At 27.3% G+C, this 23891-nt stretch overlaps 1 protein-coding gene across 2 annotated transcripts in view; it reads left to right on the plus strand.

The window, feature by feature from the left end:
• The window catches only part of LOC107449971 (laminin subunit alpha-1), a 198571-nt gene that overhangs the window by 146241 nt on the left and 28439 nt on the right, over positions 1–23891 (plus strand). For both annotated transcript variants that reach the window (XM_087150090.1, XM_087150089.1), the window contains exons 31-49: positions 87–207; positions 1815–1955; positions 2044–2156; positions 2243–2326; positions 3111–3304; positions 4519–4661; positions 7154–7261; positions 7344–7455; positions 7819–7969; positions 9802–10000; positions 12481–12597; positions 13300–13460; positions 15084–15222; positions 16204–16309; positions 16388–16504; positions 17682–17858; positions 19284–19438; positions 20704–20859; positions 22832–22986. In XM_087150090.1, coding sequence (XP_087006216.1) covers positions 87–207; positions 1815–1955; positions 2044–2156; positions 2243–2326; positions 3111–3304; positions 4519–4661; positions 7154–7261; positions 7344–7455; positions 7819–7969; positions 9802–10000; positions 12481–12597; positions 13300–13460; positions 15084–15222; positions 16204–16309; positions 16388–16504; positions 17682–17858; positions 19284–19438; positions 20704–20859; positions 22832–22986 — 2649 coding nt within the window. The remainder of the gene's footprint in view (positions 1–86; positions 208–1814; positions 1956–2043; positions 2157–2242; positions 2327–3110; positions 3305–4518; positions 4662–7153; positions 7262–7343; positions 7456–7818; positions 7970–9801; positions 10001–12480; positions 12598–13299; positions 13461–15083; positions 15223–16203; positions 16310–16387; positions 16505–17681; positions 17859–19283; positions 19439–20703; positions 20860–22831; positions 22987–23891) is intronic.

Here is a 23891-nt window from a genome sequence, read left to right on the forward strand (position 1 = left end):
TTTAATGATTTAGTTTCCTTATTTTAATATCAAACTTTTTCATTGATTGTTATAAATATTGAGAGATGATTTTTTTTAAACATTAGAATTAAAGATGTCAGCATGGAAGTAGCAGTTCTATTGTCTCCCACTCCAGCGTCTCCTTATGTAGCTGTTGGAGTTGAAATTTGCAAGTGTCCTAAAGAATATAGTGGATTGTCCTGCCAAGTACGTACACATGATTGAAATTTGGAGTTTATAAATTATCTCCTAATTTTCATAGGAAGAGAGGTTGCTATAAATAAAATTCATATTTTTAGTGGGATACCTGCATAGTGTGGATAGACCAATCCTGATTGGTTGTTGAAACATATCATTTGTTTACATTAGCAACTGTTCTTTCCATTCTATTTAGAGTAAGCCAGCTTGTGAAGTATTAATTCTCTTAAGTGACACATTCTAAATTCTTTCTCAAAGATTCACTATATATTTACACAGAGACTTACACAAAGACAGGCACGAAGCCCTGTGGAACATAAAAAACTAATTATATATCCAAGTTGCCAGGTACACAAAACAAAAATATATCAGAGTTACAATAAAATACATAAACAAATAATAAATCTAAGTTAAATAAAAGAAGGAGACGAAAAAGAATAACTAATTTGATTGGCTATACGGCTATGTATTTAATTAACTTATCGTTAATTATTATTCTGACTTTTGTTGAGAAACAGCTTAACTTTAATACATCATTTTACTGATAAAGACTAGCTGGCACTGATGTCATAGGTCACATGTGTGGATATGGGAGGTCTTCTTCTTGAAGTGCAAGTACCCTAGTCTGACAATAAAAATTATTAATATTCCTTCCATATTGTTAGTTTCATAAATATGTAAATTAAAATGTCAAGTTCATAATATTTTACATTTAATAAACAAACAGGAGAAAAATATACTTTTTGTGAAGTAATTTTTAAAAAAAATTTTTCATGCCACCAAAAGCTTTTTAGAATTTTTTTTAATTTCATATGAAGTGAAAGTCCTATGGGCAAATAAACTTGAGATAAAAATAATTTTTCTAATATTTATTATTGACCTTTTTTTTGCATGTTGTGCTAACAACAATTACTGTTTTCTACTGTTCAACTATTCGTTTAGCATCAAAGTTTAGTAGGAATTAAAATTTTGTGTCCAGAACACATAAATTATAAACTTAAAAAATAATTATTAACAAAGCAATGTGATACAATTAATTAACTTTGTTTTGTATCCTGCTTTGTTTTCTGCTTTACATGTTGTGTTAGAAAATATCATCTCTTATCAAATCATTTTTTCTATTTTGCATCAAATTTCTGTTGAAATTAAATTTTTATCTGGAAAATATTTAGTACACAATAAATTATAAGCTTTAAAAATGATTAAAATTAATTAACTTTTATAAATTTTCTTCATTGTTTCCTATTTTACATGTTGTGTTAGAAAATATTATCTCTTTTCATAGCTAAAATGTTTCATTTAGCATCAAATTTTAGTAGGAATTAAAAAAATGTTTCTTGAAATTTTTTTTACTCATATAAGTATCCGATAAACAATTATGATATGATCCAATTTATTAACTTTGAAATTTTATATACTTAAAAATAGTTTTATTTTATTTAAGGAGTATGTTACCTTTAATTTGATAGTCAGGGCAACAAATTTAAACTAGAGTAAAATGAATGTTTATATATTATGATGACAGTATCTGTATTTTATACTTAAATTTTAGATATTTTTATATTTAAAAAAAAAACTTCAATTATGATTTGTTAACTTGATTTCATAAACTTTAGGATCCAGGTAAAGGGTATTATCGGAAGAAAAAAATAAATTTCCAGAACAGTACCGACTTAATCGATCAAATTGGAATATCTGTGCCCTGCCCATGTAACAATCGAAGTGATATTTGTGATCCTGAAACTGGATTTTGTCAAGTAAGTTTTTAAAAAAATTATTACTACTTAAAAATATTTTTATAAATCTCTGCCTACAAAGTGCTTATTTTTCTTGTTTATTTCTTAGAATTGCAGAGAAAATACAGCAGGTGCTTTTTGTGAGTTATGCGCAAAAGGATTTTTTGGTGATCCTACTAGAAGTCCATGCCAACCTTGTGAATGCCCGCTGGTCAATAACAGGTAAAATGAAATATTTGCTTCATGCTTGCTTAACAAATGTAATTTTACTGTTTTTTATTAAATAAATTATTTTCTTTTTCTTGTAGTTTCAGTGATACGTGTGATTGGGATATAACTGGTCATGTTTGCACTAACTGTCAACTAGGATATGAAGGAAAGCATTGTGAAAAGTATTTATTATTCTATTTTTATTTGATTTCATTGTTAAAATATTTTCACTTATTATTTATTACCTGTGCTTAGGCTCATAGTGATCCTGGTCAAACAGATCTATTTTATTTTAAATTTTATTGCACTGGGAGATGTCTATTTTAAAAAAGTATGTGTGGCTTTAATTCTATTAGGTTACTATTTTTTATTCAGATATATTTTAATTTTCATAATTGCGACAAGATTTGTCTTAAATATATTTTGTTATAAATATATTAAACTGTGAATTACAATTATCATTTACAATTAATCATTTACAATTACATATAAAAAATATTTTTCAATGAGGTAATATATCAATTTATGTTGATTATTGTTTATTAATATGTAAATTGCCAATATAAATTAATACAAAATTTTTCAGTTTTTGAAAATTTAATGATCTTAAATAGATTTGTAGAATGTTTTTGGTAGCTTTTAAATTGAGTGGTCTTTGAGAATCACCTAGTTTACTGTTATCTAAAAATAACCTTTTTAATAAATAGTATCTGTCTTATTATTTATCAATTTATGTAGATTATATTTTATTAATATGAAAATTACTAATGTGAATGGTGACAAACTTTGCCTATTTTATAAAATTAAGTAACCTTATTACATTTATAAATTAAATGGATGTCTTAAGCAACTTTTAATTTCAGTGGTCATTCAGAATCCCCTAGTTTGCTTCTACCTTAATATAGCCCTGTAAATAAATTTAAATAGTTTGTGTCTTCTTTACTTATATGAAGCGTTAATTTCTAGATGCTCCCGAGGCTTTTATGGGACTCCTACCATGATGGGTGGACAGTGTCTTGCATGTAATTGTAATCCCTATGGCTCTTTAGATCGCATTTGTGATCGAATGACCGGTCAGTGTCACTGTCGAAGGGGTATAACTGGTCGTGACTGTACTCAATGTAGCCCTCGTCACATCCTTACAGACATTGGTTGTAAATGTAAGCATTTATTAAATTCTCTTATATAATAAGCAAATCTTCTGTCTTTTATCTTGTGTAATCTGTCTCTAATCTTCTGTCTTTTATTTAATGTTATATTTTAATAATTTTGTTGTGAATGATTTTCATGATTTGTATACTTTGAAAAAAAAATTATTTGAAAAGTATTGCACCTACCTACCTGGGTCAGAGATTTAAACCACATTTTTTAATTTTAATGATATTTTATGAAATTAGAATGGATAAAAGTAATGTGTTTACATTTACTGAATATCTGACTACACTTTGTTACTTTTAAATTATTTATAATTGAAGTTGAGAGGTAAATTGATGGAGGATGCATGTTACACTTTATATAATATTAAAAGTGTCCTTAAAAATTTTATTTATGTTCCTCCATCTTCTTAGCCCTTCAATTTTATAAAATTTAATTTTGAAAATATGTTTTTTTAATAAATGTAAGGATTTAAGGCAAAAATAATCTTAATAAGTTTTCCTTATATTGTATTATTTTATTGGAATAGATTGTTTGGTAAATAAATAAATATTTATTTTATTTGTTTTAAGTTTCTTTAATCAGATGTTTAATAACATCAAAATTTGTATTAAAATTACTGTGATACAAAAATTGAATTTCTAAACTATTTAAAGATCTAATGTTCTTATATAAATTTCACTCCAATAGGTAATCTAAATTTTCATGAATGCTTTTTGACTTTCTTGTCATTAAATTTGCTTGTTATTTCATAGATTTGCCTATGATCAATACTTTTGAGTAGAATTAATGTCATGTCAAGTCAATATTTTTAAAGTAATTCTTAAAAGTATCAAAATAATATACATTAATTAAATTAATTATGCAAATTTTATAAATTATATAAATAGTTTTAACAATTTGTCTATTAAAACTAGCACTTTATGGAAATAGAATTGTGCAGAATAAAATTAGTCTTATAAATACTCATGCAGTCTTTGACTACCTACTCAAGCTGATTTGAGTGTTTTATTTAGACACTGTAAATTTTTAATTATTTAATAAATTAATATAATTTACAAAATTAAATTTAATAAATTTTTGTTTAGCTTTCTCCTTCTCTCTTATATACATTCCAATTATTACTAAATAATCATTGCTCCTTTTATTGGATTGAAATCATGGTCCAAAATGCTTGATATTAGTTTTAGAATTCTGAATTTTTGTTTTGTCTTCCCAGCTTGTGATGATCATTGTATTGGACCTCTTTTAAATGATGTGGACTTTTTAGTTGAGTCCTATGCTAAACATAATTTATCAACCTTCTCTCCTCGACCATGGATCCCTTTACTTCAAATAGATAACCAAACTATTGCATTACAGGTATGTCTGACATTATTTTCACTAAAATCTATTATAAATATAAATTTTAGTATATGTATATATACGAGTTATTATTTTTATAAATTTTTGAAAGAAATATTTCATTATTGGGTACTTTTGTTGTTCAGCAATATTTATTTGTGAAAAACTACTTTTATCTTCAATCCCACTATCCATATATCCCTATATCCATAGAAATATATGTACACTATGTAATATCTAGTATTAGCCAAATAAATAATGGTTTGAATAATAATTATATGTAGCGTTGTAAGAGTAAGTGCTTGTAAAATATTTATAAAAGTTTTCTTACATTACTTTTTATTACAAAACTTATTTTACAAGTATTTTATTACTATAGTTTTTTACGGAAGTTTAAATCACTAAGAGGCTTCTCCTCTTGCTTGCACCAAAATTCAACTGCCATATGCCGGGCAGAGATCTGGTATGGCAAGAATCTGATATTTCTTCTCCTTTCATCGAAAGGAAAAAATTAGATGCACTCTGACTTAAAGAGAATTATAGGGAAGTTCCTTCCTTTGTTTAAGATTGAGGGCAGTTAAATAGAAACGAAAAGTATTCCTAAGAAGATGTGTAGGGGAGAGGGGAGCACATGTGAACAGGGGGCAGATGTGAACATTGTATGTTTTACCAATATGATTTGAAATAAAAAATCTTGAAAAATTTTCAATTGATGGCAGTACTAGTCCTACCTCTCTGCAAAACTTTCAGAACAATGAGCCATTTTGTTATTCTATTCTGACAATTTCTTTGTATCAGCTGGTGTTGTATATATTATAATCACTCGCTTCTTCATGTGAAAGTATAGTATAAATCAACTGATAAGCTAAAATTAACTATTGCAGACCATTATATAAACATTCAGGTAAGTTTATGAAAAAAAAATTTTTTTTTTTACTCAATTAAAAATTCTTTATTTTTCTAGTTAAGTTTAAGAAAGATGATGGGGGCACTTGTGAACAAAACATTTGGGCAGATGTGAACAGTTCACATGTGCCCCTACATAGTATTAAGATTATTATCCTTAAGATATTATAAGTTTAAAAAATATGTATGCATTTAAAATAATTATTTTTTAATTTTCCATAATTAATTTATTAATTATTAATTTTTCTTTTAATTTTTTTTTTATTAAATGATTGATCGCGCATCACGCATATTAACTGATACACCTGAGAAAGATAAAATTGCTGAAGCTACAAATGAAAAGATAGGAAAATAAAAAAAGCATGAAAGAGTATTAGCGAAGAAAGAAAAAGATCCATTACAACTCCTGAGGAACATGAAGTTGCGAAAACCCCAACTGCGGAAAAATTATTGTACAACGGAAATTTTTTTTCTTATTGACAGTACTGTTGTACAATTTAAATTCACATAGTAAGTTACATGCCCTTCAGTATAATGTGTATCTATATCTGTTATATTAAAGATTTTTTTCTTTGAAATATAATGATAGCTTTGTGTTTTTAATCTTGCTCATATGTGCCCCAAGCATGTTCACATGTGCCCCCCACAGGGGCACATGTGAACAATTGAAGTTATTTTTTTAAAATATCATAAAGTAAGGAAATATTTTATTGAAAATTCTCAAAAAATTCCATAAGTCAAAGAAAAGACTATTTAAACATATGAACTTCTTTACTGTGAGAAATTGATGATATTTTTTGAAAATTGAAGAAATAAAAAAAATTGTTCACATGTGCCCCCTTATCCCCTACCTGTATAAGTAACATTGGATATCATATAATTATTCTTTATTTAAATTAAGTCATATACAACCTATTTTAACTTTTTTTTTTAAAACTGAAAATTGATTTGAAGTGTGCAGCAGCACCGTCCTTTGAACTTATGACCTGTACCTTTAAAAATAAATTTGTTAAATATTTGACTGAAATAGTTACGTTTTACTGTTAAGTTTATTTAAATTTTCATTGGTTTGGAAGCTTTTATAAAGCTTTCTTAAGCGTTGTATAAAGATGAAACTCTGATATATGTTTGGAAATTTCAGCTATTATTTAATCAAAAAATTTTATAAACAGATACTTAAGCAAAATAGTATTTTTTTTTTTATCTTCTGTGTATTTATCTACTATTTAAATTTTTTTTTATTTTCATGATCTTTCAAATCAACTACAATGAATTCACTTTTTTTTAAAATTTTTCAAAGCTGTATTGTATATTTTCATAATATTATTCAACTGAGGCAAATTAGTTAATTGTATATTTAGTTATTGTTTGGTTGTTTAATTCATGCACGTGAAAAGTTACTATTGTTATTCTCCCTTTTTGTGAAAATAGCTGCAAAATATTACCACCCAACTACGCCTTATTGACATTACATCCACTCCAATATAGAATAGAATATGTGAACATTTGGATGCAGTAAAAAGGAAAATGTCAGAACCTTGATAATATTTTATTCGTGATATTATTTTGTATAGTGAAATGTAACCATGTATTTTATTTTGTAGAAGTCCATTTTGAAGTATTACAATGTCCTCGAGGAAGGTCAAAATATATCTCGTCATTTTGTAGCAGATTTTGATTTTGAGACGCTTGCAGACTTGATGTATTTAAGGGTAAACTTAAATTATTTACTTTTCTTCTGAATTTTACTTTAATAAGTAAATTACTTTTTTAAATGAAATTTTACAATTTTAGGGACGAGATATCAATATCAGAGGACCTATCGTAACATTTGATGCATTTGAGGTAAAGGAAGATTCTGATGTTTTGTTTAAAATGCTGGATAAAATTTGGAGAAGCATTCATGGTAATTTTTTTTAAATTAATTTTTTTCATTTTTGTTTTTTTCTTTGATTAGAATCAAATATAATTAAATTAAATTTTTTATTTTACATTACTAGCTTTTACTTGATTGGTTTTATTAATTTTTAAGGGTACAATTTATTAACAATTAAGAGAAAACTTAGTAAAATGTAGTAAGTTATTTTATTGTGTCTTTAAGGAATTTTAATGTATTTTAGATAATAAGGAGCTCACAATGATTAACTGCATTGCACCACAATATGGAAAAACTCAGCTATCATTGCATTTTTTTTAAATAAATGCCTATTTTCTTTCTTAGTTCTGATAACATTTTTAAATATTTAAATTTATTTATATTCATTTTTAGGTGCTGTAAATCATTTGCAAGTGCAAGGGGCTAATTTAAATTTTTCTGCTGCTGCAGTTGAAGAAAAAATAGCTTATTCTGAAGATGTGCTGAATGTGTTAAAAAGCAGAGATATTGACATGATTAGAGAAGAAAGTGAAAGAGAAATGAGGTTTTATTTTTTCTTCAAACTACTATAATTAATCTCTTTTTAACTAACCTTGAATGTGGAAGTTTTTTAACAAACAAGGAATTATTTTTCATTAAACTTATTTTCATAAAAAGATATAAAACTTTTTTTTCATGCTTTATAATTGTAATATTTATACAATGAATATTTATGTATTTTTTTTTATGCAGATTTATTTAAAATTTATAATGTTTTTTCCTCCTGATTTAATATTGTCTTCATATTTCTTGAATTAATATTTTATTTTTGTTTTCCCACAAGTTTACTTTCTGTTTTTTGAGTTTGTGTAGGCTGAAGCTTTATGCTAAGTTAAGAATTGAAATAGATTATTGGTTTAAGAAGTAAAATATTTTTGAGATACTTTAATTATATTTTTATTTATCAATAGTTTTTGTCTAATAATATATTCTTATTAGTTTATAGCATAAATTAGTTTTTTGTGTAATGATGTATTACTCATTATTCTATTTCATGTAAAAAATCTTCATTTTACTTGTCATTGAAATTTCAATTCATATTAAAGTTGAGGCATTTTTGTATTTTGAAGTCATCAAAGACTGTCTTTAATAAGTAAAGCGAGCAAAATAGTATTTATTTTACAATAGTATTTATATCTTACAAAATCTTGGACATCTTTTCCAGTGTTTGGAATTTTTGCAAACATTTACAGGAATTTGTTTTCGGCATATTAAGGAGTCAAAAAATAACATTTAATTCGGAATAAAAAGTAGCTGCATCGCCATAAAGAACTTAAGAAAAATCCTCTATATTCTATTAAGCTGTCTAATTTTATTTAAACTTCACACTTGTGATGATAAGGTTAACCAGTTTTAATACCACTGCTAGTATTTTCATTTTTTTTCCATTCACTATTGCAGCTAAAAAGAGCAGTCCATTTATAACGAAATAGATTTAAATCCAACTACTATTAATTATTAAAAAACTTTGTAACATTTATAGTTTTGTAATAATCTTCTATAATCCCACTTCTTATAGAGCAAACATATTTTATTAACTAAATTAATTCAATGCAAGCTGTTGAAATTAAAAAAAAGATATTAAAGGATATATTCTATCAAAAGCAAGGTAGAAAATGAAAAAATACAATGTGAAAATACAATATAAATAAACTAAGAAAGATAGAAACAAACAGTCCCCTAATCTTCGCCTACTACATTTTAGCATTAAAATTTTAAAAAAAGGCTTATTATTGATGAATAATTCTATTGAATTATTTATGGTTAAGTTGTGTTCTTATTCATTTACATTTACTTATGAGGTTTCAAAAGTATAAATATGAATTATCAAATGAATTATATGGAATAATCAGGTTTATGATATTTTAGGAAACGAAGAACATTCTGAAAGTTCATAGTAAATTAAAAGAATTAAATAAGTAGTAAATAAAATTGAAATTCCAAAAAGTTATAAATTAACTTACCTATAAAATGTATAAGGTCTTCCTTTCAAATGCTGCCTAGTAAACCATCATATTTTAAGCTTTTTGATTTCAAAATATCTGTATCAATTTTCTTTCATGGAAATAACAACGAAAAGTGGAGGGTCGAAAATTTATTTATTGGTTTGCTCTCCAGTCACGTTTCATTCTGAGATCAAAAATTATCTGGACAGCATGTTCTACTATCATTTCATTTCTATGGCAGAAAGTTCTTATGGCTTACCACATCAAAATAATAATTAAAAAAAAACTAAATATTGGGGGCATCTCCCTGCTTCCAAATCACAAACATATTCTTAATTATGTAAAATTCTGAAATGGTACTTGGTTTTAATATTTTGTTTTACCTTACTAGAAAAGCAAGTCAAATATTAGATGCTGTTCAGAATGTAATTATGGATTTCAAAGTTTTTACTGCTGGGGAAGAAACTTTGAGAAGCTTATCAGATCTCTTGACTGAATTCATCCATTTGATTGAAAGACGAATTCGTCTGACTTCCGTCAAATCATCAGTGATTGTTTGTGAGGCAAGGGAAATTGAAGATAAAATAAATGTAAGTTTTGTTATCAATCGGTCTTTTTGTTTGGTTTAAAAATATTTTTAGCTAGAATATATGTTGAATAAAGTTGTCTTTAAACACCTACTCTACATGATCCGTTTAAAACTTTTTTAAGTTTAGATTTTCCGATGCCTCTGATTTCTTTGTTTATAAAATTTTTTATTCTTAAAGACATGGAATGAATTTTTTTTCTTGTTTAGAAATTGGAGGAGGAGGAGGATATAGAAAATGTTACAGGATATATAAATTTATTATATACAGGATATTTAATTATATATTACTATTTCCACAAATACTGAGAGAACATGGAAATTCCAAGAAATTTTATTTTGACAAGAAATTGGAAATTTTTATCCAAATCTAGAAAAATATTACCTGGAAATTATTAATTCTTCGAATTTCTGGATAATAATAAGTGAATGTTTGAGTTTCAAAATAAGTTATGCTAATCAAATTAACTTTTAACAACATTTTAAATTGTTTCTTAGATTTACATTAAAATTCCTCTAACTTTATAAGAGGCTATGCTTTTTGAATAATAATAGTTTCTAACTTTCTTAGAAATTAAAAATTAAAAGAATACTTTCTTTTTCGATTTGACTCAAAGTTCAGTTTACTTTTTATTATGATTTTCAACATGGTATTCTTCATGTTAATTTATAGCCATATTTTATCACGTTACTTTTTTTCAATGATCGTATCTCGCATTTAAGTAATTAATAAAAGATAATAATTTTTCGTTGTATTTTTTACATTCTTATAACATAATAACTAAAAAAAGTCGCCTGACTGCTAACACTGTTACAACTTAAAGTACTTGTGTAAAATCTTGTCAACCATTTTTGTTTTATATTGTATCCAGAGCATGTGTGGTGCTAATTGAAAGCTATTCTCTTAAAAAATGTTTGATATTAATGTTTTAGAGCATAGAATTAAAAAAAATTGTGGCACGTGTTTATTTGTGAAATTTTTTATTTATAACAAGGTTTCCATTTTTTGGTAATTTTGATTATGGAGAAAATGTTTGGCAGGATTTTAAACAAGTACAGTGCACAAAATAAAAAACAGACTACCCTGAATAACTTTTGATCTAATTATCCAATCGTCTCATTCTAGGACTCAATCTTAGTGGTTTTAAAGGGTGACGTCAAAAATGCTAATTAATTAGTGCAGACAATATTTGAAGTTAGGAAATCAGGCACAAGAAACTTTGTTTCTCTGTATAAACATACCTTTTTTCAACAGATTCGAATTTCTGACCCCCCAAAATACAGGAGGTTGCTTCAACCTGGAAGATATGGTCTCCATAGTTTGGTAAAAAGAGCAGTCGAAACAGTTTAAGAAGCCATATTTTTAAAATTCGATTTCTCAGGAACTATTCCTCTGATTTCGCTCAAATTTTGTACTTTGCCACGTAAAATTACATTCTTTAAAATGATGTAAAAAAATACCTTACAATTCAAAATTTTTCGACCATTTTTTAAATAAATTAATAAAAAATAATAAATATTTACCAAAAGTATTAATTTGCATAGAATTATCTTTGGATAAACAAATTTATAATTCAGTGCAAAAATTTTTGAATTTGCTTAAAAAAGGTCTCGGGATATAGTGAAATGCATAGAAAAGGAAATTAACATTGATGGGTCTAACTTTGGAATGTTCTCTTGATCAAACTATGGGGACCATATTTCTTAGACTGCAGCTACCCACTATATTTTGGGGGTCCGATATTCAAAATGGTCAAGAAAAAGGAATGTTCATTCAAAGAAAGTATGTTTTTTGTGTTTGATTGTGCAACTTAAAATATTGCTTTTACTAATTAATTAGCATATTTGAGATTACCCCTTCAAACTTTTTAGATCATTAAATCGTCATGAAACTCTATCATTAGATCAAACGTTGTTCTGGGTAATCTGTTTTTTATGTTGTGCACTGTATCATACACAATTACATATTTCAAGTAATATTTGATTTTTTTTAAAACTAAATAGTTCAAGTTTTTAAAGTTTTTAAATTGTAAGCAAAAACAACTTGATATAAATTTAGTAGTTTGTTGAACATTTACAATGTAAAGTGTATCAAATGAAAAATAAATGCATTTAAATTTCTTTTTTTTTAATAGCTCAAAATAAATGGTGTGATTTAATTTAGTCAACACACTTATATATTTTTTAAAGCGAATGCTAGTTGAAAACATCAACGTTGATCTTTTTTTAATTGCTTAATTCATGTGGTATGATCTAATTTATAAATATTACTGAAATATTTTTGCAAATGCCAATAATATTTTCCTAACATTTATGTGTTCCTTTTTCGTACTTATGTACCTTAGCATTAATTTGACAAAAAAGGAGATATATTTTAACAATATAACTATTTTATATATTGAGCTGTTTAGTTTCTAATTATATTTTTTCTTTAATATATTTTACTTTGTTTTCTTAAAGTAATATTATGTCTCTTATCTTTAGAATGATATTTCTGAGGGAGAGAAAGCTAAGAATATTGCTAAAGAAAATTTAGAGGTATCTGAGAACTTGTTGGTTGAATCTGAAAATCTTTTAGGAAATGTTTCTGTTATTTTGGAAGTAAGTAAAGTATTTTATTTTATTTTTGAAATCAGAGCAATTGATTATTTATTCAATATCCTTATTTTAAACATTTAATTTTAGTAGCTAAAAAGTTTTAAAAATTCACGCATAAAGTAATTTTTATCAAAAACAAATGCTTTTTATTTAAGATTATTAATTAAGTAGTTAATTAAGTGTCTTATGTATGGAATAGTATATTGCATAATGACAAGGAGCTTTACTACTAATCTTTTTTATCATAGTTTCTGCCATTAAATTTCTTTTAAGCTTCTTGGATTATGTAATTATTGGCATAAGTCTTGTACTTTAAAAAACTCAAAGGAGTATGAAATTTATTTTAAAAACTTTTAAAATTTGTTAGTTTCAGTCCTTACTTTCAGATGAAATTCTTTGCAAAAATTAGCTACCTAGTCATTTCTTGGTTCCAATTAATTTTTAAAATAAATTATTTTAAATGTCTCGAATTGCTTACAAGATGTAATGAAGCATTGTTTTCTGAAAATATCCCGAAAGATTTAAAATTTTATCCAAAGGATTCAAAAAAGAGGAAAACAAACCATTTCGACTTCTTATCATCAGTACGTTTAAAAATTATAGTGATTTCTTAACATCAGACTGTTTAAAAATTACAGTTATTTCTTAATAGGATTTCAAAACTTCCAGTTTAAAAGTACCTTTAATTTATTATTTTATTTATAGAAAGCTATGCCATTGCAAGCACTTATGGAAAATGCAACAGAGCAGCTTGAGCATCATAGAGGTATTCTTGCGAGGTTGAATCCAAGATATATTCAAAAGTTTGTTGTGCCAGCAGCAGAGCATGCAGAACATATATCACAGCAAGCATTATATCTATCTAAGTATGTTATGATAAGTCTTATTTGCATAATTATCTTCTGTTTATAAAAGTGATTTTTTTAAAAACTTTTAATTCATATTTAAAAAGGACTAAGTTACAGTTATATATAACCCTTAAGATGGTTATATATTTTTGGTTTTATATAAAATTCATTGTTTGAATATTTTCATAATACAATAATATTTAATTGTATTTCAATTTTCATAAATTAATGCTCGTAATGTATAGAGTGTTATGTAACTACTGCTCTTATCATTTTTTTTAGTATCCCAAATCATTTAGTTAAAAATTGCTGCATTTTTGTATTAGTAATTAGCTGCATTAGTAATTGCTGCATTTTTGAGATTGTAAAATAATATTAAGATGGAGAAAAGAGCAAACAAAAGCATTTTCAAAATATGTAAAAACAATACTGATCTAAGTAAGATAAAGTATAAAAATTCAGTTAAAAAATAAACTTAAAGGAATTAAAAGATTATTATAAATTTCCACCAGGCCTTCAAGCTGGTTTTAATGGGTTTGATAATGCCTTAAATAATTAAGTTCCATGAAATTTTGATAATAGTTTATTTTCCTACCTAAATATAAATTTGTAACCCTTTGTCCCAACATTTTTTTTGAAAATGACTCTAAAATATGTAGATTGAATGGTGATTAAGGAGTCTTTTGTTTAATCTCCTGAGATTTAAGCTTTAAACAATGTCAGAAAATGTCATTTTTTACTTAGAAATATGTAGAAAATAAAGCAATAAATACAATAAAAATTTGCTTTAAAAATTTCAATGAATTAAATTTAAGTGAATTTTTTTAATTAGTTTTAATAATTAAATAAAAAAATGACTATTTCTTCTTGCTAGTATGTTCTTTATATTATAGGATATTTCTATCATGTGCTTCTTAACAATTTAGCTAGGATACAAAATCCCTAGATTCAAATATGATTTTTTTATGCCATAAAATTGTTTGATAGGTTTCCAGTATGGTTTCAAATTTCTTCCATTGAGATCCTAGGTTGTACCTCAAACATAGGATTAAAACTAAAACTGCTTTCATAAGAAGTGTAATTCATAACATCTATTATGTTCATAACACTAACTTATCTACCAGCACTGTTTTACTCATTCATTTTGTGACTCTTGAATGAATTATGTCATTATAGAGTTAAAAAAACTATTTGGATCAGAACTCCATTTGATATTTGAGTGCTCTATCTAGTCATAAAGTGTTTGAAATTTTGATTGCAAGATTTTACCTTCATACTCACAAAAATAACGTAAATAAAAAGGCTGTAAAAGTTATTAGATTTTGTTTTAAATGTAGAGAAATCATTGAATTGAAAATTATTGCCTTGATGTTGACTTTGATCAGTTTTGTATGAGGTGAATTATTAATCTAACTATTAACGCAATGAATTTTTTTATTTATGCTTGCAACTTTTTTTAAACAAAATGTTGAAATATGTAATTACGAATTTTTAATATATTTCATGTATTATTATCTTAATTATCTGCATGTTTTATTGAATGGTTTATTTATCTTTTAATTATTTCTGACTACGACTATTTTAAATGAATTTCACTTATGATGTTTGAGGTTTCACGTCTTTTCCTTTGCATTTGTTTAGCCTTTTTAAATCTGCACAAGTAGCATCTAAGTTTCCATTAATGGCTGCTAAAGTTTATGAAGACATTATAGACAATATTGAAAGTGCTGTCATAGCTGCTAGAAAGACTCTTAGTGATGCTCAAAGAACATATAATGAGGTAAATTTCACGGATTTTATTTTCTTGCTTTAATTGTCCTTTTTCTTATCTTTATTATAAAATTCTTAGCTCATTTTAGTGGTGATATAATTAGTATTATTATACTGATGTTTAAAACTTACAAAATAAGGGGCTAAAAAGTAGATATAATTTATGGGCCTCTTTTCAAACTTGTAATTTCAACATTAATATTTGTTTTCCGTCTTATTTTCAAGTATTAATGGCTGCGGTAAAAGAGTAGGGAATAACTGGATTACGCATCTTCCTACTTTATATATTTTTCTTCGTTTACCTCAAGAAAGATGCATTTAATTATGCCTCAATGTAAACAATAACAAGCTTCCTAAAACTGCAAGAAAGTCAGAAAAATTTCTGTGAATCCCTTTGCTTATGCTATGGTTACGAGGCTATGTGTTTACAGGCTTACTGTTCTAGGAAGTTTATTGTTGTGATTTGTGCTTAAATTTAGGCATTAATTTTAATAGTCACGAGAGTTGTCTGTAATTTATAAATTCTAACAAGTCATGAGCCTAAAATAAATTTAAGAAAATTAATGTAAAAAAATTAATGTAAATATGCAACATATAAAGTGTAAGGTTTGCCGTGTGTTGAGTGTTATTCCTTATTTGGCTATATCTGTGTTAAATATTGCTGCGCGTTATTTTTTGAATAGCATCATAGCATGCTTGTGGAGTCTACTGAGTTCATTTGTTATTTGTTTCATTAAAGTTTAAATTGAAAGAACGTGTTATATTGTTAACACAACAAGTATCATAATATTGGATGGTGTGCTTTTTCAAGCTTAGGCATACAAATCAAGCGAACATAGTAACTCATAAGCCTCATGAGAAATTTTAACCCCTATCTCCGCCTGTGCTTAGCTTTACACAATCAACCAGAATTTTTATTTTTATTCTTGTTTTAATAAATTATTAATATTATATATTTTTTGAAAATTTTTTCTTTACTTTGCATATTTAGGCAGATCCAAACTTTAAGAACTCAATATCAAGTCAAGCTACTATTCTGCACAAAAGAAGTGGTAAACTAACAAATCAGGCTTCAATGAGAATGATTGAAGTTAAAAGTAAGATTATTTATTTTTAAGGCATTTAATGACTTTTTATAGACATAAATTGATTGATGATATTTTTCTTGTATGTAGATTTAACTGATGACATAAAAAAATTCAAAGCAAGAATAAAGAAAATCAGTGATGATATTATGCATATTGTTACATCATTAGCTGAGTTTAAAGATGATATTGATGTTTTACCCAGAGGTAAATAATATTTTTTATAATTTATTTGCATTTTTTTTTGCTACGTGATATGTTAGAGATGGCACATATTATCCTGACTGAAATCATCATCAATCATTTAAAGTTATTCTCATTCCTTGTGGCTCTTATTGATAAGAAGTTATAAGATTAAACTATACATAGTTTTTTTTAAGGAGTGTTTTATTCACTTTACAATTATTTATACAGTACCGAACCCGTTATCCGGAAATCAGAAAACCGGAGAACCAAAAAACCGGAACGAAATTTGATACATTTTCCCGCCACTTAAAAAAAAAAAAAAATTTTTTTTCCCTCATAAGATTTTAGGATTTTCCTTTCTTTTTTGAAAGATTTTTACCTTACCATCATTTTGGAAATAATCAATAGTGTATTACTTCATCGTTTTTTCTTCTTTTTAAGATTATTTCCAAAAAAAATTTTTTTTAGTTGGTTTTAACAATAAAAAAAAACATCTTTTTGTAGCGATTCAGAAAACCGGAAAAATCAGTTATCCGGAATAGCGATGGTCCCGATCGTTTCGGATAATCGGTTCCCTACTGTATATATATTTCTTTTTTTAATTATTTTGCATTTATTTAGGAAAAACTTTTATACAGAATTTTTTATACCTGAAAAACATAGAGAAATTAACGTTTTTTCCTCTGTCCATTTAATTACAACTTTGAAAAATGCATATAAATTAATCTTAAAGGTCTCTAACATGCTGAAAAGTCCTTCCCATGATAATCTGTAAAGAATTATATTAACACCAATACACTATATTTTTATTAAGTAACTAATTAATATTATTGACTATTTTTTGTTCATTAAAATGCTTTTTTATAACTAGTAAAAAAATTAAATTTTGAATTTGTAAGTATTTTTAAAATGTAAACTTTGAAAATCTCTCTCAAAATGTTTTAAAGATACTTACATCCTTGAAATTTAATATATAGTTACTAGTTTTAAAAAAAAACATTTCTATGAATGAAAGGAAAGAAAAATATTCAAAAATAGTAATTAGTTACTTCAGAAATAAAGAAATTGTTTTCATGTAATTCTCAATTGGTTTGCATGGAAGAGATAGAATTCTTTTCCCGCCTGACGAATATAGTTTTAAGTTTGCATTTTCAATATGTTTTAAAGTATTGATTGTAATGTTTTTTTTCCTTTTCAGATATAGCTGATCAATTGCGCACTGCTGAAGATAGACATCGGAATATTAGTGATAAAATGGTATTATTGCATGGAAAAATAGATATGTTGCAAGAAATGCTAAATGTTGAGCTTTATGACAGATTAAATTATCTTCGTGTGGGTTCGACGGCAGGATTATTTAATATCACTAAAACAAGTAAGTGTTAAATATTAATTTGTGCATTGTTTACCCTTTCTTAAGAATATTCATTTATTTGTCAATTGCATTGCCAGTTGATAACTATTATTTATTTAGATAGCTTAGAAAAGAATAAATGAAAGAATATTTCATAACGATAACATGGTGCGTAGCGTTTTTAAAAAGTGCTTAAGGGTGCTTATTTTCGATTTTAGTTTTTTAAAAGCCCTTAAAGATGCTTTTTCATGGGCTTTATTTTATTTTTCGAAAATTAGATTTTTTTTTCATCATGTCGATTTTTGTTGCGTTTTATGCAAAAGCGTGGTTTTCACATTGTTGTATTCAACGTTTTCACAATTCATTCAACCACAATCAGCGTACCGTCGTTCCGTAATGTATGATATCGCTAATCATGTTACATATTTGATGAAATACTTGGGAGTCCGCATGTGTGTCTACTGCATTGGGTTTGATGAGATTCTTGCACTCTCATGTGCAATTCTGCTGCATTTTGTAAGATATTCTCAATTTCAGGCTTCATTTTTTACCCTCTCATATCGAAACGAAAAATCTCTTCATCTTTTTATGGTGGAATCAAGAAAATAATTAATCAAGAAAAAGATTTGTCAGAAACTAGTTATTTTATCATAATTATGTAAAGTTTTGAAAAATTATTTTGCATTTTGTTAATGTATATGGTGCTTAAAAAGTGCTTATTTTTTGTTGAACGATTTGGCTATGCACCCTGGATAAGTTGAGTAAATTGCGATAATTTATTATTTCAAGCAAATGAATTTATTTAAGGTGAACAACTAGATTAGTTAAAGATAAGTATTATTCATTTAAAATTATGTGCAGAATTTTTATACATTTGTTAGATTAATTTAAAAGTGTTATTTAATAATTCACCAACAAAAATTTAACAAAAATCTAATAAGCATTGAACAGTATTTTGAGAATTTCTCTATAAAAATGTTTTTCAACTTTTTTAAATATATTTTGATTTCATTTCGAAGAATAATGTTTCAATTTTAATTCTGATGTTTTGTATGAAATAACATTAAATCTTCCAAACTTAAAACTAAGGACTCACAAAAAATGTCTTAGTTATGATCATTTGAAAACTAATTTAAAATATAGTTAATGAATGCTTTTTTTAGTTTAATTAATAGTAAACTTATTGTTTTAGTTATTTCTTATTATCTTGTTACTTTAATTTTCCCCCAGTTTTATTACTCAATATGTTAAATGCTTAGGAATGAAAGAAACAGAAATATAATTTATTTCATTCAGTATATGAATCAGAATAAATTATATTTTTGTTTCTTTTTTAATTTTCATATTTCCACCCTGTGTAATATGATTTTAGATTCATAGTTTGAACAATTTATCAAACAATTTGCTTCTTTTTATTTGTGACACTTATCTCTAAATTAATTTCAGTTGATATTGGAAAAGAAATAACAAAGGCTGCAATAAAAAAAGCAGGTACGGCAGAAAGCAGAGTAGATCGAGTGAAATCATTGAACAACCAAATGCAAAGCAGTGTTAGAAATTTAAAAAACAAAATCCTTCTTGCAAGACAAAAAGCTTCCAATGTAAGTGTTATTTTCTCACACACATTAAACAATTTATGATTTAATTGTTAGAAAAATATCTATTCTAGAGATTTTCAGAGACTAAAAAATAATACTGGTTTTAATACATGAAACATAAGCTCTGTCTAATTTCTTAATACTTGTTTTAATACTTAATTTTATACAGAATTGTCACTTCAAAGCTTTATGTATCTATTCAATTATAAAGAAAAAAGAGAAATTCTGTTTTGAAATATCAGAGTGTTCATTTTAGAAATTTTTTTGAAGAGTATCAATTTGGAAATCTCAGAGGGTTAATTAAGAAAGGGGCATAGAATTTTTTTTCCATTAATATTTATCACTAGTTTTGAACAGCAGATTACTAATTTTAAACTTGCATTTATATAATAGTTAAACTACTTAGCCTTGTAGTTGTCAAGAAAAATTTGTAAGACTTTCCTCCTATATTTTTTTAATCACTCATTGTACTTATAACTTTTCTCTTTTCTATTTTTTTACTAATTTCTTATTACAGTAGAACCTTGATTGAATGTTTCTAATGTGACTATTCATTGCGAACGATAGATACGGGAAAACAATGAACACACATCAACATAAAATGTATGAACAATAATAAAAATGTAACAGACTGAAACTTAATAAGTTCACTATAAGTATAAAAGGTTTTAATTAAATGAAAAATATGTATATAATAAACATATTTACTTATTTAAAATATTTGAAAATTTTGATTTGAATACGCTCTTTTCTCACTGCCTCACTTCTTGTGGTTCAGTCTTTTTTGTCTTTATTGCTATCACTTAATATTTCTTCAGCTTTTAAAAACGTTTCTTAAATCAACAACAATACCACAAGTTTGAACATTTTCATCAACTAATTCAAAAACATCAATCATGTTGTTGATGTTGAACTTTAACCTTCAACATCAATCATGTTGTTGAAGGCGTTTTACCTAAATTTTAACAAATCCTTATTATTTTCTTTATTATTAGCATCAGGTGTTACTATTTTTCTTCTCAAAGTGAAATAACTTTCATATTTTTAAATGTTGGTAGAATTTTTGAATGATAGACTCAAAGATCTGCTAGTTTCAGAAACCATTTAAATGGGTATCATTAACAATCTAAGAATAGTATTTATGATGTGACCGTTAAAACAAGATGATACATCTAGAAAAGCGAAAAATGCAGGATCGAAGATGGACCGAGAAAGATGTAAAATGTTGTAAGAAAACTTTTCTTTATTTTTTGCATATTTTTTTTCAGATCCGTGTTTCTCTGAGTGCTGATTCTACTGGAATTTGTGTTAGATCATATAGACCAGATATCGAACCAACCTCTACTTCTTCCATTGTCCTTCATTATGCTATTAAAACTGATGATAAAGATAGTTTATTATTATTCTTGGCTAGTTCTGTCTCAGTAAGTCTTTTTTTAAAAATGCTTTATGCTTTTTCTAAGCAATGTTTAGTCTTTTCAGTGTTATTCAGCCAAAAAAAAAACTATTACAGGCATGAGTATGCAAATAAAGATGGAGCCAATCAAAGTACAGCGCTGCGAGCGGCAACGCATATATAAGACAACGAGTGTCTAGCACAGTTCTTAGATCGGTTACAGCTGTTACAATGCCAGGTTATACAGATTTGAGCTTGAACGTGGTGTTATAGTCGGGGCACGGGAGATGGGACATAGCATCTCTGAGATAGCAATGAAATTTGGATTTTCACGTACGACCATTTCACGAGTATACCGAGAGTATCGGAAACCCGGTAAAACATCAAATCTACAACATCGCTGCGGTTGGGAAAAGATCATGCAAGAACGGGACCAACGACGATTGACGAGAATCATTAAACGTGACAGACGTGCAACCCTTCCACAAATTGCAGCAGATTTCAATGCTGGGCCATTCAACGAAAATGCATCGATATGGGCTTTCGGAGCTGAAGGCCCATACATGTACCCTTGTTGACTTCACGACACAAAGCTTTACGCCTTGCCTGGGCTCGTCAACACTGACACTGGACTGTTGATGGTTGGAAACACGTTGCCTGGTCTGAAGAATCTCGTTTCCAGTTGTTTCGAGCTGATGGACATGTACGGGTATGGAGACAACCTCATGAATCCATGGACCCTACATGCCAACAGGGGACTATTCAAGCTGGTAGAGGCTCTGTGATGGTACGAAGTGTGTGCAATTGGCGTGATATAGGACCCCTGATACGTCTAGATAAGAATCTGACAGGTGACGGGTACGTAAGAATCTTGTTTGATCATCTGTACCCATTCATTTCCATTGTGCATTCCAACGGACTTGGGCAATTTCAGCAGGATAATACGACACCCCACACGTCCAGAATTGCTACAGAGTGGATCCAAGAGCACTCTTCTGAATTTAGACACTTTCGCTGGCCACCAAAATCCCCAGACATGAACATTATTGAACATATTTGGGATGCCCTGCAATGTGATGTTCAGAAGATATCCCCAACCCCTCTTACTCCCATTGGTTTATGGACAGCCCTGCAGGATTCATGGTGTCAATTATCTCCAGCACTACTTCACACATTGATCGAATCCATGCCATGTCGTGTTGTGGCACTTCTGCGTGCTTGCGGGGGACCTACCTTTAGGCAGGTATACCAGTTGTTTTGGCTCTTCATTGCATGTAGTTGCAAATGAAATGAAAATTTTTTTTCCTTCATGCAAACAAAAGTAAATTTAAAAGAAAAATGTCCATTCGTACTTTCATAATTCTGAGATTTGTTATTTTAATTAATTTTTTTCAACTATTCTATCCAGATTTTTGTGCTCCTTAAGTTACATAGAAACATTTAAACGTAATAAGGACCAAGATCAATTTTGTGATTTGCTATTTTAGAAATTTCTATTCATTAACTACTACTAATTTTTTTGATTTTTAATTGTCATAAAATATATCTAAGCACTTATTTTAAAAGAAATGTACAAAACTTTCTGTTTTAGTATTTTCATGTAACATTTTTTTACTATTTTGAGCTACATAGTTTTAGTGATTGCTTAAAATTACTACTTTATATTAAAATTGCTTAAAATTACCACCAATACCAATACCAAATTACCAATAATTATGTGTGCTATTATAGCTGCTAACATAGATTCTAAATATTAATTAGAAACTTCTTTGTTTACTTGACTTTTTTTAAACGCTTTACTCAAATCTTATTCTAAACACAAGATATGTTGTATCAATATTTGGCTTTCAGATAAGTATATCATATCACAATTTGCATGAAATAATTGTACCATTTATGATCTTTATGTTTAGATTTTTCATTTAGTTTTATGTAGAAAACTTGATTGAAATTGTTATTTTATTTTGTATAATGCTTAAACAATTCATTTTTATAATTAGGATGACTTTATGATTGTTGAAATGGTGAATCGTAAGATTCGCTTTATTTGGAATGCTGGTGGGGGCACTCAGGTTATTCAACACAAGTTAACAATTGAAACTAATGATGCTCAGCTGCTAAAAGATGAACGGTGGTACAAGATATCCATTAATAGGTTTGTTGATTTATTTTTATAAGTGTTCTTTAATAATTTCAATTCATTTGACAAATTTATTATGTTATGAATAACAGCCTAAAGAGGTTTTATCTATGTTCAACTCCCTGGCGGTCATACATATTAAAAGTTGCATTTAACTCTTGTAACATTAGTCCCATCCTTTTCTGAACTTCCTGGTTCAGTCTTTCCTGCATTAAAAAACTGATTTTCTTGTGATATAATGAGGATGTACTTTATAGTAGGGAGCCCTCTGAGCAGTTCTGATCCCCCTGTCTTTTCTGAACATTCAGCTGCAGTAATTCCTGTATCAAAATAACAGGTTTTTTCCATGCTGTTCAATGCAAAAATAGTGCATATCAGGAAGCCGCCTGAGTGTTAGTTCCATCTTTTAATGAGAATTTAAACGAAGTTTTCCCTTCATTAAATAACTGGTTTTTCCCATGTTATTCAATAGGATTGTATTTTGTAGCAGGAAGCTTTCTGAGCATTAGTCTCAGTCTTTTCTGATCTTTCAGATGCAGTAATTCCTATATAAAACCAACCAGGCTTTTTTTCACACTGTTCAATGCGAAAATTGTGCATATCAGGAAGCCCTCTGAGTGTTAGTTCCATCTTTTACTGAGCATTCAGATGCAGTTTTCCCTGCATCAAATAATTGCTTTTTTCCCTTGTCATTTAATAGGAATGTATTTTGTAGCAGGATGCTTTCTGAGCATTAGTCCCAGTCTTTTCTGAACTTTCAGATATAGTTCTCCCTGCTGCTCTAAACCAGTTTTATTCATCTTATTCAATGGAAATGTTGTGCAAAACAGAGGAATTTAAACACAATTTATTCTCAGGCTCAATGGTTGGAAAGTTAGAGCTACATTCTTCTTCACATAGCAAAATCTGCCTTTTTCTGT

Source organism: Parasteatoda tepidariorum, chromosome 8 (genome assembly GCF_982258835.1).
Source record: "Parasteatoda tepidariorum strain Cologne lab strain chromosome 8, Ptep-v5.0, whole genome shotgun sequence".
NCBI classification, from domain to species: domain Eukaryota; kingdom Metazoa; phylum Arthropoda; class Arachnida; order Araneae; family Theridiidae; genus Parasteatoda; species Parasteatoda tepidariorum.